This window comes from Merops nubicus, unplaced genomic scaffold (assembly GCF_000691845.1).
Source record: "Merops nubicus isolate BGI_N331 unplaced genomic scaffold, ASM69184v1 scaffold10797, whole genome shotgun sequence".
Lineage (NCBI taxonomy): Eukaryota > Metazoa > Chordata > Aves > Coraciiformes > Meropidae > Merops > Merops nubicus.
The window spans coordinates 18,395-38,496 of NW_008618786.1; the positions used below are offsets into that span (position 1 = coordinate 18,395).

General features: G+C 39.2%; 2 protein-coding genes across 2 annotated transcripts in view; one reads left to right on the forward strand and one right to left on the reverse strand.

Moving 5' to 3' along the window:
• GPSM2 (G-protein signaling modulator 2) overlaps positions 1–9,869 on the forward strand; it is a 19,094-nt gene extending 9,225 nt beyond the window's left edge. The window contains exons 4-14 of the mRNA XM_008943572.1: positions 337–479; positions 1,036–1,159; positions 1,425–1,540; positions 2,598–2,753; positions 3,531–3,639; positions 4,062–4,191; positions 4,780–4,850; positions 6,866–7,042; positions 7,815–7,995; positions 8,132–8,352; positions 9,463–9,869. Of these exons, the coding sequence (XP_008941820.1) occupies positions 337–479; positions 1,036–1,159; positions 1,425–1,540; positions 2,598–2,753; positions 3,531–3,639; positions 4,062–4,191; positions 4,780–4,850; positions 6,866–7,042; positions 7,815–7,995; positions 8,132–8,352; positions 9,463–9,627 (1,593 nt within the window). The 3' untranslated portion in view covers positions 9,628–9,869. The remainder of the gene's footprint in view (positions 1–336; positions 480–1,035; positions 1,160–1,424; positions 1,541–2,597; positions 2,754–3,530; positions 3,640–4,061; positions 4,192–4,779; positions 4,851–6,865; positions 7,043–7,814; positions 7,996–8,131; positions 8,353–9,462) is intronic.
• A 900-nt stretch (positions 9,870–10,769) lies between these two features.
• CLCC1 (chloride channel CLIC-like 1) lies at positions 10,770–19,671 on the reverse strand. The gene is made up of 11 exons (XM_008943573.1): positions 19,540–19,671; positions 17,992–18,087; positions 17,427–17,534; positions 16,530–16,751; positions 15,632–15,772; positions 14,413–14,506; positions 13,194–13,291; positions 12,961–13,107; positions 12,083–12,373; positions 11,349–11,585; positions 10,770–10,808 (listed from the first exon to the last, which is right to left on the reverse strand). Exons 1-11 carry the CDS (start codon positions 19,669–19,671, stop codon positions 10,770–10,772), a joined length of 1,605 nt encoding a protein of 534 aa, XP_008941821.1.
• Between the last annotated feature and the right edge of the window lie 431 nt (positions 19,672–20,102).

Genomic DNA, 20,102 nt, shown 5'->3' on the forward strand with positions numbered 1-20,102 from the left:
TAATTGTAAGATAGTTGTTTGGACCTGTGAGACTACAGATCCAGATTAACAAATACTGTCCTGTTTGTTTTTTTTTTTTTAATTGAATTGTTAATGATAATTGGCCTCAAGAGTTGTTGTGTATCTTGCACCTCTAAAGGAAGTAGTATGCAAAACAATTTGCTTGAAGGGTATGACTGGTGGGAGTAAAGTGGGTGATAAAAGCATGTTCAGAATGGGCAGAGCATGTCTTGATAACTCGTTAACTTCTCTTCCCATTTTTGGATTGTACCAACAGTTGTTGGGACACAAGACTTTGAAGCATAAAATTGCAATGCCTCGTTTTCCCTGTTTTAGGTTGGAGAAGCAAGAGCACTGTATAATCTGGGGAATGTATATCACTCTAAAGGGAAAAATGTAGCTAGTGCTGGGACTCATGATCCAGGGGAGCTTCCAGATGATGTGAGAAATGCTTTACAAAAAGCTGCAAATTATTATGAGTAAGTAGTAGCTTTCTATGTTGGTGATTGAGAGGATACAGTTGTCTGGATCATTAGAATATTGGGAAATCTGTCATGTCATGAATTAACCTGTGGCAGAACAGTGGTACCTGTTAATTTTTCCCTCTTAAACTGGAGAGTGCACTATTATTTTGGTATGCCTTCAGTTTTAGTGTACCTATTTCCTGTTAAGACTTTCCCTTATGCTAAGAGTCTGGTAGAACTCTTCAGAGCAGGCTGAGACAGCAGTAGGACCCTGGTATCCTCATCTGTACTCTGTCACTCTCTAACTGGTGGCAGGCAGGGCAGCTTGACCAGGAATGCAGTTCAGTGCCAGTATTTGACAGGAAATGTTTCTTACTCAGTGGTAGATTTATGGTTGCCTAAAGGCCATCAAAATAGACCAAAGTAGAATGCCTCTACCTTTTCCTTTATAAAAATTGAAAGATTTAAAAAAAAAAATGTTACTTAAATGACTATGAGGGGAAAAAAAGAACAACTGTTTTTAAAAAACCTTTAGTCACTATTCTTTGCTTTCTAACTTCCCCCTAAACAGGGAAAACCTGACAATAGTAACAGAGCTGGGTGATAGAGCAGCGCAAGGACGTGCCTTTGGAAATCTGGGAAACACACACTACCTTCTGGGCAACTTCAGGAGTGCAGTTTTAGCCCATGAACAGGTACAACTCTGCGCTAGGCAGGAATTCTGTTCTAGCCAAGTGTCGCCGGTTGCTCCTGCTCTTAAGGACTTGTGTTGCAAGCTTTTTAATGCAAGTTTTAAAACTTAATGGCACAGCTTCAAGTTTGGCTGTTCTTCTCAAGCATTGTTGGTGTAAAGAACAAATACAGATGCATGGTAGAGAAACTGTAAGCATGCGTTTCTGTATGCAAATATTTGTTACAAAGTACAAAATTAAATAATGCAACTGTTTCTCTTTTTTTAAGCGCCTCCTAATTGCAAAAGAATTTGGTGATAGGTCAGCGGAAAGAAGAGCGTACAGCAATCTTGGGAATGCCCACATATTCCTGGGTGAATTTGAAACTGCTGCTGAATACTACAAGTTAGTTCACTGCTTACAAGTATAATAGATACCTCTTCTTGTACAGTTGACTTCTGTGGTGCCTGGTGCTTTAGCTGACTGCAGAACTGCTAAGTCTCTTCAAAATATACTTAGAAAAGAGCTGCATTTGTTTAGCAAAAATAACATCTTTTGAAAGCTGTTTAACTATTCTGGTTCTTTCACAGGAAGAGGGCAGCATTAATCTTTTCTATTTTCTAAACATTTTTGTTACTTTTAATAGATTCTTCTCAGCACTGTAAATATCTTTCTGTTGATAGGCATTTATTCCCCTGTATTCTAGAACCAAGCCTTACTGTCTTAGCTATAAGCAAGTTCTGGGATGATTTGAGTAACTGTAATAGACCTGAGATGGGTAGCTGTCTCGGGTGTCCTCACTGGCTGAGGTAGGTGGTACACAACAACATGATTTTACATATTTAGTCTGTATTTTCAATCAGGACTTTACTGATCACTGTTCCACTAAGCAGGTGCTGCTGTAACTTGGGTAAATAGAAGCTAAGCAAAGATACATACTGTATCTTGGTGTTACTAGGTGCTGTTAGCATCTTACATCCATTTTAGAGCTTACCTGTTCTTTTTGAAAAGGGAAGAAAAAGCCCCGGTCTTGAGCAGGTTCCTCTTGGCACTCAAATTCTCCTTACCCAGCAGAGGCAGGCTGGCTTGCTGGCTGTAGGTCTGTCTTGCTCGTGCCGATAGCGAACATCTGTATTTATTGTAACGCTGGTGCTGGAGTATTTCAAGTACATACTGTCAGGCAAATGGCTAGAAATTATTGACGAAACAATAAATTAAAATTAGAAGATGCTGGTTTAGGGATCGGTCTGCTCTCTAATAAAGTAAATGGAAATAGTTTGCAGTGGAGTGGAAGACAGACATTTATAATCCTGGAAGAGTTTACAAGATAGTAATTTATTAGCAGCTAATTTGCCAGCCTGGTGTTCTAATTTAGATTATATAATTGATTTTTAGTTGCAAATATACCCTTTTAGAACTTCTCCCTATAGTGATATTTGAGGTGACTAATGCTTTCTTTCAGGAGGACGTTGCAGCTGGCTCGACAGCTTAAAGACAGAGCTGTGGAAGCACAGGCCTGCTACAGCCTTGGGAACACATACACCTTGCTTCAGGACTATGAAAAAGCAATCGATTACCATTTGAAACACCTTGTGATTGCTCAGGAATTAAATGATAAGTGAGTCTTAAGAGATTGTCTGATGTTTGTATGACACTTAAACTAGATCCTGTCATTGCTTTGTATAGGACAGCTGAATTAATGTCAGTTCCCTCCACTGCTGGGCTCCAGTTTTCATGGAGGGAAAAAAATTACTCACAGAAGTATTCCAGCTAATGAGTCTGAAATGAAAGAGGTGAATTGGTGAATGACTCTACATCTTCTGTCAGCATCATCTTTGTCAGCTGAGGAAAAGACAAGCAGATTGTTTTTTCATGACTTCATTAAAATAATTCTGCGTACCTTCACAAAAATACATCTACTTTTTCACAAATTAAGAATATGGAAAGGGATGGGGAAAGAAAAATAATAGAGTAGCAAGGAATGTTTGGTTTATAATCGTGATTTCTAAGAACTACTTTTTTATAGTATTGGGAACAACTAAATGTTTTTACAACTTTTAAATGAACTTCTGTTAATAAACGGAATATATGAAGAATAATAAGGCATGCAATCTGAGGAAAAGCAAAGTAGGTTATAAATTGTTCCATGCTTACAAAACTGAATGACTTGTGTTTGCTGTGAGCTTTAAAATTAGCATTTTGATTAATTTTCTCAGATTTATGGTTATACCCAGCTCACAGTCCTTTACATACAATACTTAATGTGTATGAAACCGTTTCTGATGATAGCCTTCACTGTTCCTGGTAGTCTTCTTAACATGCCAGTATTATGAAAACCGGACCCCTAGTGGTCAGGAGGTAAAGGTGTAACTAAAAATCCGGTTATTTTTTTCAGAATTGGTGAAGGAAGAGCATGCTGGAGCTTAGGCAATGCATACACTGCTCTGGGAAATCATGACCAAGCTATGCATTTTGCAGAAAGGCACCTGGAGATTTCAAGAGAGGTATAATTTTCATGGTCTGAGTACATAGGCTTTGGGGTTTTGCTCACAAGTACACAGGGATTTTATGGAGGTGTATCCATGCATGTGCTTTTGAGTAACAGAATGAAGTTTGAACCATTTCTGATATAGTTGATTCCAAATTATTTCAGCCATGTCTTACTGCAACTATCTCTTCAGTTTTTGTGCCACTTCTATTAATGTCAGCACAGAATTCAAGTTAATAGTATATCGGAGGTTATTTTAGGCTTCATTATGTACCTTTCAGTTGTTATGTACTTCATTAAAAGGCAGTTTTTCCTTCTACCAGGAAAACCTGTTCAGCCTTTGTCTCCCAGAAGACTAGGGGACAACATTTGCTTTATGTTTTTATATAAGTTTTATTTTGTTAAGAATTATTTTATTATTATTTTACTTGGTTGCAGGTAGGAGACAGAAGTGGGGAACTCACTGCTAGACTCAATCTCTCAGATCTTCAAATGGTTCTCGGATTAAGCTACAGCACAAACAACTCCATGATGTCAGAAAGCCGTGTGGTGGAGAACAGTTTGAGTGGTATGTGCCTACTGCTGCCAGACTTTCCAACAGCGAACTTCAAAACCAGCATGCTGTTTGCATTGTTCTCTGACTACAGATGGTTAAGTATGTGGGTTTCCTCACCACCAGCAGCCAAAAAAAACCATGGTCTTTGCAGTACTGAGTATCTTCAGCTTCTCCTTTTCTGGAGGATTTACACTGAGAATCCCAAGTTACTGCTTAGTTCCTTCACATGATATTTCTAGTTGTTCCTTTGCTTTTTTTTAATGTAGGAGGTTAATCTATTGCTGCTAGATTATGTCTTTCCTTTTTCACTTCCTACCATTTTAGCAAGACTGGTGGTTACAGTAGAACCCAGTTCATTTGATGTTCAAAGGTCCATGGTTGTCCTCTGTGTCCCGTGGAAGCAGCTTTATGTAGGTTAGATCAGTGTGGTTTTGAAGGCTGTTCTTACTAGTTGTTTGTTTTCTGCTGATAATATTTGACTGAACTATTTTGGAACTTGGAATCGCCGTACCTTGGCCCTTAGAAGAGTACAGCCACAGGCTCTGAAGGTGACACCATAAATCTTAATGATAAAAAGATGAACTTGATTCTTTCCTGAAGGTACCAGACCAAGAGTAGGACGCCGCCACAGTATGGAGAACATGGAACTTATGAAATTAACACCAGAAAAGGTTGGCGCTTTCCTTCTTTCTGTTCTGCTGGCGAGACTGCAATGAAATGTTTCTAAGGGTTTAACTTCAACAGTTATGAATAGTCACAAGTTTTACACTTAACTTTGAAAGAACGGAGCAGAACGTTGATGTGTCATTCGAATCCCGATTTTAATTTAGTTGATATAAAGAGTTAGGTAAAAGCAGGTCTAACAATTCTAACAAAGAATACTTCTGTCATGTAGGCAACAGTCAGCATCTTACACGTGTACTGGTTGTAAGAGCTTGTGGTAAAGCTTGCTTTAATCCCCTCACAAATAAGAAAGGATTGGATCCTGTAGTGTGCATCAAAAGAATTCCTTTCATCTCTTCTTTAAAAGTGGTTTGAGTGTGCAGCGTGGAAATGATTCAGTGTAAAATTCACAAGCATTATCTCAGCTGTTCGGAACACTTTCTTCTTTGGTTTCAGCCCATTTTATAGGCACTTGGAATACACGTTGTGTTTTTCCCTTTGGCATTTCAGCCAACTTGCAAGCCATTAGGAGTTTCAACATCTATCTTGAGTAAGGACGCTGTTTTGGAAGCACTGAAACTGAGACACAGATTGGTAAAGTAACTTACCCCTGAGGTCAGAGAAATCTCTTGGAGCTGGGACCTCCTGATTGAAGTCCCTTTATCAATTTTGGAGAGATTTTCTTCAAATTTTATCTGCCTTTAAACAGTAGGCTGGAAGTTCTACATAAATTACACCAGTGGTAGACTGAAATTGAAATTTTTCCCTCTACACTGGGATGTCCAATTTCTGTCTCTTCAGGGGATATGAAGACTACCATGATGTTTATTACATAGGAAATCAAAGCTTACATCTGGACAGTCAGTACAGCTGAATTAAGCACTGATGCTCAAAAGCCTATTTAGGTACTGATTTTAAAAGATACTGTACCCTCCAGGGGACCTCTAAGCTTTTCCCTGTATCAGCTGTATTTGCTTACTCGCTGAATCTATTCTGATGTCTTTTAAAATACATAGCCTGTAATAGTCTGTGCCCTAAATATACAAAAATATTTCATGTGTCACTTCTGTAATAAAGTATTAACCTAGTATTACAGCTTAGCTTTTATAAAGGGCTTTTTTCAGGATATTAATTTAGTAGATTCTGAAAATTCATTCCATAAATGGCTTTGATATATAGAACAACATATGACACTGGCACTAAGACTTGATTGTACCAGATGCCATCTCCTCGGAGCTGGAATCTGTGCCCATCTTAAGTAAGCCTGTAAAAGGCACCCCTTTGGGTAGGCAGTGCTGCTGAAAGACTCGCCACTGTGTTCACAATGAAGAAAAAGAAGGGGGGGTATTCAGTTATTACAAAAGTTTCTCAGTTGTAGATAAAAGATTTTGAGGATAATTTGCTTTATTTTAGAAGATAATTTAGGGAAAAATGTGTCAAGTTGATAAAGCTGTACATTCTGTTCTTCAGTGAAACAAGATGGTTATTCCCATTTGCTGGCATTCTTCTCATTCTTTCTTTTCAATCATTACTGGGAATTTTGTGTATATCAAGGACTTCATAGAAGGCTTGTTGAATATCTGGCTTTGTTTTGCTCTAATGCTCTGTAAAACTACGGATTTAATTTTTTTTCTTCTTCTTCCCAATTATAAGAATGTCAAGTGGAAAATGCCAGCTCTGTCTGCATTTTAGCCTTCATGTTAACTACATTTCCTGCACTGCAGTCAGCAAGGGAAACTTGAGTATGATTACATGTGTGATTTGACCACATTTTCATCAATCAGGTGTCACACTACGGTTCAGTTACAAGACTGAACAGTAACAGTACTAACCTGCTTCAGGTAATAGACCCTCAGTAATCACAGCTCGAGTAATAGAACGAAAGCCTCAGTTTTAAAATTGTTTTAGGTTGGGTAAACTAAACGTAAAAGCTGCTTCAGTTTGGGGAGGGAAAGCAGCAGCAAATAAGAGGTAACAGTATAGGTAATTAGAAGGCTGAATTTCATGGCTCTTATTTTCTTAGGTTCAGAACTGGAACAGTGAGATCCTTGCTAAGCAGAAACCACTGGTTGCCAAACCTTCAGCAAAACTGCATTTTGTAAATCGACTAAAAGGCAAAAAGTACAGAAACAGCACCGCTTCCAAAGTTTTGCAGGATGCCAGTAATTCTATTGATCATCGGCTTTCCAGCTCTCAGAGGGTAGGTTTGGTGAGCTGTGGAGATCACAACCTTAACTAATCTTTGATAAAAATTACAGAAACACATTCCTGCAGCTGTCTGTTTCAGTTCTACTTGATTTAAAATGATGCAAAATCTGCCATTTTATAGCTCTGCACGCTTTTCCTGCTGTTGGAACACGTTTTTCCTGGTGGATTTTCTAAAGTTACAGCTCAGCTTGCACATATATTTTATTTCTAATCTCTTCTAGACCTTGCTTCTCCAAACTGAGAAATAAAATAAGATCTAGTTTTTCTGATTCAGACAGTGGGAGGTATTTTTTACTTTCTCTTTTTTTTAGGTTATCGCACTCTTGACGGAAGTCAGCTAAAAATAAAAAAGAACTGAGTCATTTGATCTAGATGAGAGATGGGTGCTTTTGACCACAGACCTGAGCAAATAATGGGAGCTATTCATTGCTGTTCTTGTTTTATTGTTTTCTGGGCATTTGGGTTTTTGGTGGATTCATGGCCGAGGAGGAGTAACTGCAGTTGTATCGATCAGTTACTCTTTCTGTGTCAGAGAATGAAACATTTCTAATACATTTTACATACTCAAAACCGATTCCCGTATTATTAGCACTGCCCCTTACGATAGATCTCTGTCTATAGAAATTGATGACTAAATTAATTTTTTTAATGGATTGCAGATATGCAAATTCCAAACATATTATTGTAAAGAAACCACAATTCAATTGTCCTAGTTTTAGGTACTCCCAAGTTCAAAATACCCCTAACTCTTCTCTCCTTTTCAGAAAAACAGTCGAGAGACAGTGGCAGATGAAGGGTTTTTTGATCTGCTGAGCCGATTCCAGAGTAACAGGATGGATGATCAGAGATGCTACTTCCAGGAGAAGAACAGATTCTCAGTGGCAGCTTCCTCTTCTTCTGCTTCAGTGGCAGCATCCTCTACACCACCTAAAACAATGAGAAAATGTAAGTTTTACAAAGTAAAATCTGTATTTGACTTTCATTCCTGCCAAATACTATTTAAAACAATGTATTTGGATACAAGATTTACTGGGGATAGGAACTTATTTCTAGGCTAATTTGTCTTCTTCCTCCTCTCCAGCCTTTTCTGCTTCTGTAGTCTCCCCTCCCACGGAGGACTTCCTGGAGCTGCTCGCCAGCTCGCAGAGCCGCCGGCTGGACGACCAACGCGCCAGCTTCAGCCACCTGCCCGGGCTGCGTTTCAGTCAGCAGCACAGCAGCCAGGCAGTCCTGGGCCACCTCATGGCAAGTAACAACAGGGAGCTAGATGACGACTTCTTTGATATACTGATAAAATGCCAGGTAAGTTTTTTACAAAAAATCTTCAGATTCCGAGCTTGAGGATTTGATTTGCTCATCCTGCTATTTGGTTTCTTCAAGCAAGGCAACCTTGTTTATCATGTGTTTTTAAGATATAAATTGATTTGGCAGATAAGGAAGAACATAGAGAACAAAAAATTAGGATTGTTTTTATCCAAGGATGTTGTTTTTTTTTAATGACAATTTTTCTTGTTTATATTTTTTTTTTGTCAGCTATCCCGTGTCTAGTAGGTGTCATTTTGGCATTTATACCATGTTAACCATTTAAAGTAACAAATGCTGAAAAAGCTGAAGGGAAGCAAGTAAAGCTATTAAAAGGAGTATATAAAATGATTTTAAGAAAAAGTGGTTAGATCTGGCCTGTTAAGAAGGCATCTGATATACCAGGAATCTAAGCTTATCAAATGAAATAAATCAGTATCAAAGTTTTAGTGGTGATAACCACTCTAATTATGTTAAGTAATAGTTCACAGCAATATACAAGTGAGGTATCTGATTGTCAATTAGAGCATGGTATGTATAGCAATTAGACCAGAAAGAACTTAATTAAAAAGACTTGTGTGTTTTACCTGATGGCATTGATAAGGATTTCAAAATACAAAATTCAGAGACTGGTAACCAACTATGTTAGCTCAGGTGGGAAGGCAGCACACTGCTCTGAAGCACTGTGATTAAAATGTACCAGAGTTCTCAGTTTGGAGGAAAAACTGTCTCCCAGTATTGCCTTTCTAAGTCTGACAGTGGTTTGGCCATTTTTTCCTCCCTATATAAGAGACAACCATCTTTACTCTTATACAAGACTAGAACTACCATGTACTAGTGCTAATATTCTTCTGGACAAAGGACGCTTAAATGAACGAGAACTAAATTTTGGATTTTATTTTCAGACACATGTGAATAAGTGGTTTGGAGGAACCATTTTAGCTACATTTGCACTCTTAACTTGCTAATTTCATTTGAGAAGTTTAATCTGAAACAAAGCTTGCAAATTAAATCCTTGTAGTAACTTAGTAATTTTTTCACTTCTATTGTTCACTTATTTTATTATACGTATTCCTGTAAATATGCAGTTTTATTGCTTGGTCTGTGTAGGGTTCCAGGCTGGATGATCAAAGATGTGCTCCTCCATCATCTGCAAAAGGACCGACTGTACCAGATGAGGACTTCTTCAGCCTGATTTTGAGATCACAAGCGAAGAGAATGGACGAACAAAGAGTCCATTTACCCTCAACTATAAAGGGACCAAATTCTAGGTGAAGAAACAACCAGACGCATACTGTATAGTAGCATCTTAGGTTTGCTTTTTTTTTTTTTTTCAGAACAACAGACAAGCCTTTTTACAGAAGACTGCAATTAGTAGTTTTGTCCCCTTTCTAATTGTTTTTTGTACAAATAGCAGCAGCATCATGCCTGTGACCTGCAGAGCCGCTGCCGCCCTCGGCAGCTGCTCCTGGCAGTGTCCCGGGATGCCGATGACTCTCTCCCTCTTAACTGCCTCTGCTCCACCAACACGGGATTTCTTTCCCTCTCAAGGTATTCTCATGGGTGGATCTATCACTGTCTTCATCTAGTGCAAGACCTAAATGTGTATGTTCTTTTTAAAGAAAAAGTGATTTTTTTTTTTTTCCTGATTTGTACCTCCCTGGAAAAAGGTCCTATTTTCTTTTATAGTTTTGTAAAAAATAATTTAAACAAAAAAAAGAGAAATAGCTTCAAGCATTAGTCTGTCTTTGTTTTCTTCCAAACTGAGTTTCTGCATTCATTTTTATTAAACAAACCAATCAAACCCTAGTTTTAATTCTGTTCAATTTAAAAAAAAAAAAAAAAAAAGAAGTCTTCAAAACCTGCCAGGGTTTTTCAATAATATTTAGTGAAGGGTTTTCCTTTATTACTCAGTGCAGAAGATAGATATACTTATTTTTTATTACTGGAACTCAGCTACTTCTCCCTCTCTTGATAAGGACATACTATGCTGGGGTAGTTCTTGGGAACCTGAAGGGCTATATGCTGTTTCAAGTGTAGGTATCTTGAGTTAGAAGCCACTGACTTTGCCACCTTTGATGTTAAAGTGTTCACTTTAGGTATTTATAAATGATGTCATTTTTTAACTGAAGTATTATAAGCCCTGGAGAAGAATCTCTAGTTAATTTTAGCTTCAGAGCAAAATGGCACTGTACAATTAAAGAGACACAGGTGTGATTCAAATTATTTCACAGTTACATCTCTTGCAGCTTTTTTAGCACTGAAAAGTGATTTCTGCTGAAACTGTCCTCTTCATGCTTTTAAGGAAAAATGGCAAAATATTCTTCTGGAACCATATGCTAGCATTAGTTTATCATGCTGATCTTCAGTACTTAGTTACTGAGTGCTTTCTACTCTCTGTTCAGCTTCAAACTGTCCTAAAAACACATCTGATACAACATCAGCTGCTCACTCCTCTGCAAATTAAAAATCAAACGAGAAGAAAATGATCAAGCTGTCCTACAGCTGAGCTGACAAGCAGCAGTTCTGCTTGCGAAAGGCCGATTGTAAAGAATATAAACCAACAGGTAGTCCCAAGACTTCCAGCTCAGCTGCAATTAGTCCTGCATGAGTTACATGAGTATTAGCAGCTTTCTTCAAGCTGTTTGACAGCTGCATGATTAAGCTTCTATTTGCTAGATTTCAGTGTCAGTGCTTTCCCACCACGGAATATACAGTTTTACTCCGAATTTATCACACAAACTGGGTTTCAGACAAGCAGCAACACCCACAAGCCTGTTTTCTTGGCCAGTTGAAGTTCTGTTACCTTAACACATTTACTTCAAATTCCAGAAATAGTGCATATACTCAATCTCTCAATTTTAAAAATCCCACCTTTCTGCTATGCTCTGACCAAGGATGAGTTCCCTTCAGCTTACTGATGTTCTCTTTTCTACATTTGAGAACCAGAGCAGAACTAGCAAATACACGACTACTAAAGATTAGACAAAACTTACAGCAGGACTTAGGGCTTCCTTAGTTTCAGTCCCATGACTGCTGTTTTTCTTCTCTTCACATGGTGCCATTGCAGAACTTTTCCTTTCTAGGTGTTTATTAGGATCACAATTTTCTCCAGTCTCTCGCTCTGCTTTGCCAGTCTCCTGTTCCTGCTGCTCATATGCATGTTCTTGAGTAAGGGATTCAGCTGTGATAGTTTCTAGTCCACAAGCTTCAGACTCTGTGTGCAATCTAGTCTGTAAAAATCAATAGCAAGCTATTAACCAAGCAATGCAAAGTGATGGCATCTATTGCTTCAGGTGCTGCTGCTCAAGCAGCAGAACTCTCCCGAAGCATGACAGGTATCTTTTTTTCACGGGGAAACAGCACATGTAAATAAACACAATCATCTAGAGTATAAATTTGCTTTTAATTTTCTACAGTCTATAGAAAAGTCAGCACTGCTTTTTTTGCCCCTGCCTTTCTACTGTGGGTAATCATCACTGCCCAGGCTGACTTTACTACTGATCTCTCAAAACAGGAGTCTTCACTATAAACAGTTTTAATTTGTCAGTTTGCTGACACAGGTAGTCAAGACACCTCTACTGAACTGGTCTAGAGGGGAACGGGCACTTCCTTAATTCCTTTCTCCCCAGGATTTGGGTTAAATTTGTTGTTTAAACATGTTCTAGCAGATGACATTGAAGTCTATTTAAATTTAATCCCAGCTTAAAGAGCACCAGGACTAACATACGCCAGGTTCTGATTTGTGAGACTCTTCTACTTGTGTGTCTGGTTTAGCACTTGTGTGCATTATGTCAGGACTTCTGCTGCCATTTCCTGGTCTCACAAGAGCATCTCCTCTGTCATAAGGTCCTCTGTGAGTGTATGGAGACTTCTGCAAATGACAGCCATCTGATATAGTCCCATATTGCCCAAAGTCTGTTTTCTCTTGTTGACTGTCAGGTGGAGGAAGACTTTTCTTCTGAGAATATGTCAAGTATCTTAACACAGACACCGATGATCCTGCACCATAGCAGAAAGCCTGAGGGAGGGAAAAAATAAAAAGAAGAAAAAGTCAAACATTTGCAGCCTATGGTTTTCACACGAATTCAAAGTTGTACCTGAAAAAAAACACTAAAAGAAAAGCTCAGGTAAGGAGAACAGCTAAAGCAAAATTCAAGCTTTCTCCACTGTGACCACACTGTAGGAACTGCCAGACTGGCTGCAGCTCTCGCAGCACCACAGACGCAGCAGGCTCTACCTCCATCCTTTTGTGTACAAGATGCCAATTATGTGCATCGCTGTGTAACGACACAAAGAAGAAATGGAGAACTAAGCTGCAGTAAACTGTCATAGGGCCTAAGATTTTAAGCAGTTTAATGCTCTCTTACCCCACTTGGGGCATGGGGGAGAGGTGTGGTTTCACTACAAACTTACCTATTTTAATTGTTAAACCAACTGTACTATAAATGTTTTGTCAAGAAAAAAATTCCCTTGTAGAAATAATTTCATCTCTCCTAAGAAATCAGTTCAGGGTACAAATAATAAATAAATAATAATATTTAAATGAGCTTAATATCTTAAAAAAATAAAATCGAGCTTTTTAATGTAAGGTAAATGCATACAAACCAGGACAGCCAGAGCCATCATAATTAGCACTGGCACTTGCAGAATAAATGGCATCTCCTTCATGAGCGCTTTGATGAATTCACCAATACCTTGTCCTACGTGCTTCAAAGGCTCAGTTACAAAGTTGGTGAAAGTAATTGCCAATGCCTAGAGAAGTGCAAACAGAACAAAGGTGTTGTTGCCCATCAATCACAAATGTCAATGTGGACAGTCTCTTCAGGCTTGGTGTATACCTTTGTTGGTGGAACCAACAAAACAGGATTTACTAGTAGAGTTTCATAGTACTTCTGACAGGGGTCATCCTGAAACGTCCATTTACTCGTGAGCCATTCTGTAGTCAAAGCACAGACATATTTTTACTACTTTTAAAAAAAATGTATTTTATGACACAGTAATAATACAGAAAGTAGCGTTTCAGTAGTAATAGATTGAGTAGAAAACTCTTCTAGATACTTTTCTAAGGTTTTTTAGAAATCTGAGATTAGCTCAGTTGTGTAGTTTGTCTGGTCATGGGGCTGCAGGAATGACCAGGAAACCAGAAAGAACGAGAAGAAACAGGGGCTTTCCCATGCTTAGTCAAGAAAAGTCCTCTTTATTAGATGAACTTAGTCCCTAGAAGCCTCAGAAGAAAAGTTTTGTCTGTGGGAACTACTATCTAGTACATTTTGTTCACAGCTACTGAAAAAGAAGCAATTCTGAGTTATTGCTCATCTGCCAAGCTGCAGGTACATGGAAAATGTGTACTGTGCTTGCTAGATTTCAAGTCATTATTTTAGTTATAAGCAGGAAGTCTTACTCCTTAAGGGAACTTTTAAGTTACAAAGTTAAGACTTCAGTGTTTCTGTAGTTTGATTTCACTGCAGTCAGAACATCATGAACTATTGAAATTTGACATAAACAGAGCAATCACAGTCAATAACTTATAAAAGGGAAGACCATAATATGCACTCATTAGAAGTGGCTGTCATGAATCCTCCTGCTACAGCACTGGCTAACAGCTAATAAAAAACCCATAAATCATCTTTCTCTGTAAATTAGTAACACTTGAGTAAGTAGTTACAGATCTAATTTCTGAAGTCCATTGTAGCTGCAGGCCTGGTACACGAAAAAAAAAACTTTCTGGAATTCTGCCCTCCTATCTTCAATAAATGGCAGTGGGGAAATGAGTGGAGCTGGGGAAGCACACATGCAGTAGGTTATAAGGGAAAGTATTAACACCATGACATGCTCTAAAGGACACCTTGGTGATCAGCTCTCCTCCATGCTTCAAAGGCTCAGCTACAAAGCCTAGAAAAAAAGTCTTGTGGAATAGAAAAATTACAGAACTACAGGATCGTACATTGCTTAAGAAATTTCAATGTACTACTCGTGAAGAAATAAGAGTATTCTTGCTTACTATTGCTGAATATTTTGTGGTCTTAAGATACTACGAGGAAATAACAAAGTGTTTACCAACGAGACTGTCTCTCCAGTTCAGCTTCTCGGCGCAGACGTTGTCGAAGTGCCCCATCTTGGCGATCTCCGCCTGGTGCTGGGCGAAGGCCAGCTGCGGGCAAACAGGGCGCTCGTCAGGCGCCAGCCACGCCCCCAGCCAGCGAGCTCTGCTCCTACCACCCGCCTAGCTCTGCACCCAGAAAACTCTGCTACTCTGGTGTTAAATCGCTCGAGGTCTAAGCGCTTCCTGGGAATGGGTAAAAAGTACCAAGATGGCCACCTCTGATTACAGTCTCCAAACGGAGTCTGAATTACCAAAAGAGCAAACTTCAATATTAATAACATACAGGTTCAGGGCAAAAGTAATCTGATGACATCTAGTTTCCTTAAAATGTTTCTGGATTAAAAATGGAGGCAGCTGCTGCACAATTACTGAAACAGTAAACCCACCAGGACATTCTCTTTTATTTTTTTAAATACCCATTGCAAATACCTGTATTCATTATCACTGAAAATTAAGCCAAATAATCTGTTGAAAACCTCTGACGTTCTTCAGTGACTCAACCTACGTCCTCCACGCAGCAGTCCACTCACGTTCGAGAGCCGTCCAGCTCTCTGGCATTCAGCCGTTGCTGGCTCTGACAAGCTGCAGTTAAATTCTGATGTTTAAGGGACTGAGATTTTGTGGTTGGGCTACGACCTAGTAGTGTTAAGTTCCTTGTAATTAAAACCAATACCATTGTACAGTCGGCTACTTTATCATGAAGCATTTATTTCTGGTCTGTCAGAGGTTAAATACAGATTCAGCCAGGGACTCTTCCAAAGGAAAAAACAACCAACCAACCCAACAATATATTTTCATAGGACTTTTCTACCAAGCTGCTTTAGATAGCGTTCATGTCTCCCTTGCCCACACAGTGAAATTACAGTTCCACTCCTTTATGAATTTTATGCACCTGCACGGCAGAACAAAAGTTGGCAGGATTTGTTTTGTTCTTTAAGCCTAATACACCTGTCAACATGCAAAATAGAACATTCATCCCTTTATTTACCTTGTGGTCCATCACTGCTTTATATAAACTAATTCAAGGAACTAAATAACTATAAATCCCTCACACAGCATTAGGTTTGCAGTAGGACTTGATCACCTTAAAGGTCTTTTCCAACCTAAACGATTCTATGATTCTGTAACTAAAATTTTAAGCCTAAGAGCCCTTAAGATTTCAGAACAACTTACCTTATACAGGTAAAGCCAATTCCATGCAAAACTGATGAGAAAACTTATTAACAAAACACGTTTTAGCTGAACAAACCAATGAATGCGTGTCCAGAGCTCTGTAGCGATAACAATTACAATGCACACTAAACACAAGAGTATCTGAAAAAGAAAACAGGAAAATATCATGATCCAGATTTGCAATTTGTCAAGCTTACTGCCAGTACACATGAAGGAACTTCCAACTTTTGTTTTCACTAGTGTCAGTTACACAGACCAGCTGGGAGAATTCCTCCATGCTTTCACAGCAGATCTGCAGCAGCACAAGGCAGAATGTTCCATGGTATTACTAGCAGTCATTCCTATCCCAGCTCACACTGCAGCTTCTTGTTGCTTTCTTGTGATATTTACTTCTTACTTACAATATTTATCAAGTTACCTACCATACTTTAAAATGGTAAAACTGGTGTAATTCAGTGCATGAGTGGTGTGTGTCCGTATGAACCATGAAATCATTGCTGCCGAGTCCTGCAGTCTGCTTAAGGGAGGAATTTACAGTCTGGTGGACAGCAGCAGGACTTCAAAGAAGCACCTCACAGTCTCTTGCCATCCAAAGGTTACACTTTTCAGGTTACAAAGGTTATTTGGCTTCCGAGGACACCCTCAACACTAGACAGTCTACTTTCCAGATCATGTCAGCATATCATGTTAGCATATTATGAACTGTAAGGAATTATTCAGAGAAGTGACTTTCTCTGTCACTTTTTTTATTCACAAAGAGTGACTCACTGTAAGTACGATGGGAAGAACTGGTTTATGTGTGGAATTAAGACAGTAATATTTGTTACTAGACTCTGACAAAGAAACTGGAGAAAACAGCAACTAAAAACCAACAAAAAAACCTCTCTTCCTCTCTTACCAGAAACATATTATACACATCAATTCCAAAAGTGTCTTCAAATCTCCAGTGCCAAGCTTCATAATCATGGTGCTTAAAATTGATCAAAATACCACTGAGTGCATCATCCACAGCACCTGACTGCCAACTTTCCTCACTGAGAAAATTGAGAATCTCCAAATACGTCTGTTTTGTAAGGATGATCTCAGCATCATAATGGACATGGTCTACATTTCCCTCAGGCTGAATTGAAAGCAAACAGAACAATGGTTAAAAGCTGTTTATTTGGAAATAGAAATACATACTACCTAGGCAAAACCCTGATTATATACCCTCCTTAGGTACCAGCACCTTTTGAAGCACACTGCAGGATGAAGGCATGGACAGGGAGCATGCTGACTCTGCAACCTTTTTGTTCATTCTCCTAAACTATATAAAACATGAATTCAGCTGCTTTGTACTCTTTCAACTCTACAGCAAAACACCTAAAAAATGAAGCAAGTTCTCACTTGTTACTGGCATTTTAGAACCACAACTCATTAACAAGCAATAATCACAAATGTGCTATGTGTGCCCCAATCATGGCTGCATAATACAGAGAGAAGCTATTAAATACTCAAATAAGACATTTCACATTGCTATATATAATGTTCTTTGCCAAACATTACTTTTTCTTATTGCTAAAAATTTATTCCTCTACCTCTGAATAGAAAAATGATCTCCAATGACAATATGATGAAGAAAATAACAAGGTGATTCTTACATGCAAATGCCATCAAGCTACTATTCCTGGATGTTTAACGTGGTAGGGTCTAAAACAAAGGCCCAAAAGCTCTACAACAAACAAACAAACAAATCTGGCTTCTTCAAGTTTAACCACCATTAACATAAACTGTCAATGGCTGTTCAAATACTTACAAGGCCAAGTTTTCCAGCTTCATTTAATATCTTATTCAAGTATCGCTTAAAAATATAAAAGCTCCGGCTTCCACGTGATTTGGCGTTCCTCTTCTCACAGTCTGCAACCTGCAACAGGAACACACGTTATGTACTTCTTACTCAAACCAGCTTCTTCACAGGAAGAAAAAAACCTGAAAAACATTAAACTCAGGATTAGCAGAGACACATTTCTTTAGTTTAGCAATAATCGAAAATATAAGAAATAAAAGTTTAGCTTTTGGTAGCATGGTGTAACATCAACGCCACCCGTTTAAGCTGCTGACACCAGACAGAAGCATATTGCTCCCATCAACTGCTATACTATAAAACTTCCTTTTAGGAAGTGGACCTCAGTAGGCAGAACTCAATTAGGAATTGAGTTCAAACCACTCCCAGTCACTCTGAACAAAGAGGTTTCCCCTACATAAGGCATGGTCTCACAAATTAAGGTAGCAATTAATCCATTCTATACTAACCAGAAAAGCATCATCAGGAAGCACAAGCTGTAAAAGGCTAGAAAATATTCTGAAGTTCCCCAACAAACCTTCTGCTGCAAGGCATCGACTTCCCTGGAACAACTTGATAAGATCTCAGTGCTGACTGCATCCACAGTCTTCTCCTCGGAGTCATGATAGTTTGCCTGTAAGAAAAACACGTTTTCAGAACCAAAGAATTTGACCAATATGCTATGTTACATGCCTATAGTCAGATCACTTTAAAGGAGCTAAAAAGCGAGCCTTGGGCTTTGCTGTGAGTACCTTCTCAACAACACTCCACCTGGAAAGGGACAAGTGCTTGAAGTTTACCCAAACACACGCTGCCTTTAGAAGCTGAGTTCTTGCCCTGCCCTCCCCTACTCCGAGCGCTGGTGAGCAGCACAGCGCCTCGGATCAGATAATCGGACTGGCCAAAAACTGACTCAGCAAGCAAAGGAGCAGCTCTCAGCCAGACACATTCCTGGTCCAGCTGGCCACGCAGCCAGCCAGACTGAAAGTAAACACAAAGCCCCTTTCTGGGTTGCATGCCTTTCCTTTTATGTTCCCCTTTTGCTGTGAAACATCCCATTTTTCCTGTTAACAGGTCAGGCTTGATTTTAGCAGTGCTTCTACACAACTAAGTACACACATGGAGGAGTCTCCAAAAGCAACATCACACAAACTAGTGAACTTGTGCTGACATGAGGTTTGGTTTTTGAGAATTCAGGTGGCCCGCAGCACCTGCCTGCCTACCTAAAATCTCTCTCTGTGGAGCAGAAAAGAAATCCTGAAAAGATAGATTGAAGAAGCTTTGGGTTGAGATGCAATTCTGTTTTTCTGGGAGACAACACTAAAACTCCTAATATTAATTAATGAAAGCTGAACCAAGTTTAAAGACTCCAAAGCTTGCTGCTGAATTCTAGGGATGCTAATGACAATCAGCTGGACTTAGGGCAGGTGGAGGCTGAGGAGGAACTCTGTGGAGAGAAGTAATGCAGTTTGTATTTTTTAAGCTTCAGAAATGTTTGTGTTATGATGTGTTAAAACAGTGTTATTCACAACTGCAAAATCTAACTTGAAAGCTGAAGAATGACAAAAAACAAGGGTGCCCATTCAACCAACCGCAGTTCACAGTGCCATGCGTGCACCCATGTACTAGATAAATGATATCCATTTTGTGACACATGTAGAGCTCACCCCTCAGACAAGACAACCGAGATGATCTGCCTCATTAAAACCAGCTTTTCATATTTCCTCTTCCCCTCAATGTTCATGAATTATTAACAATGCAGCACTCAAACCCTATTCTGACCTTCCTTCCAGCATGACAAAACACCATGGACTATCATAATACCTTCACACACTAAGTGGGGTTTATTCCCACACTAATGGGATGCTCGTCAGTAAAAGGCCCCGAGCCGTTTATCTGCAACAATATATATTGCTGTTTTTTTCCTTGCAATTTTAACAAACTGATGCACAACACGTTTCTGTGTACAGATTCAGCTGCAATCTTTTAAGACATTTAAAAGACCATAATTCTGTAATTTTCAACAGCACGTGGCTGACGCATTGTTTGGGAGAGACAGGTATTTACACGTCCCTTCTTCCTCTACCTTGTAAGGTCTCCTCATTGTTCCTGATGCTGCATCGTAATTGAGCATATCCGTGGGGTCAATCCATTCATCATCTTGAACTTTACTACTCCCTGTTAGCACAACTGCACACAATACCAAAAGGAACAGCATCCTGTATCACTAAATACAACAAGAAATTAAGATATTCAGTTGAGGATATAATGTGTTGCATGAAAAACAAACAAACAAAAAAACCCCAAAACCAAACGGCAAACAATCTTCTAACGTGAAGAAAGTAATCTCCAGTATTGTTTAGAAACTCAGTTCTCTATTAAGCAGGTTAAACTTCACTGATACATATTTTTCCCAAAGAAAACACTGGCAAGAATGTGCAACAATTAAGCTGTATTATATGACCGGGTCGATGTAACTGCCAGTAGTTATCAGTAAGAGCAGCGCAGAGTTCACCGCGGCTAAGCACAGTAAAACACTGCTGAACTGCTCCAGGCTTCGAGACGAGGGCCCGGCCCCAGTACCACTGCGGAAACGGCCCCAGCAAGCGCCGCCGGGGCCGCGAAGCTCCCACAGGCCGCACGCCCGCA

Excerpts from the sequence above, each read along its gene's own strand:
- CLCC1 (XM_008943573.1), bottom strand. The coding sequence starts at position 19,671 with ATGCTGTTCCTTTTGGTATTGTGTGCAGTTGTGCTAACAGGGAGTAGT. Across the intron at positions 16,752-17,426 it reads AAGCTGGAAAACTTGGCCTT|CCTGAGGGAAATGTAGACCA; the intron begins GTAAGTATTTGA and ends CTTTCAATTCAG. Across the intron at positions 12,374-12,960 it reads TGATGGCTCTGGCTGTCCTG|GCTTTCTGCTATGGTGCAGG; the intron begins GTTTGTATGCAT and ends TCCCTCCCTCAG.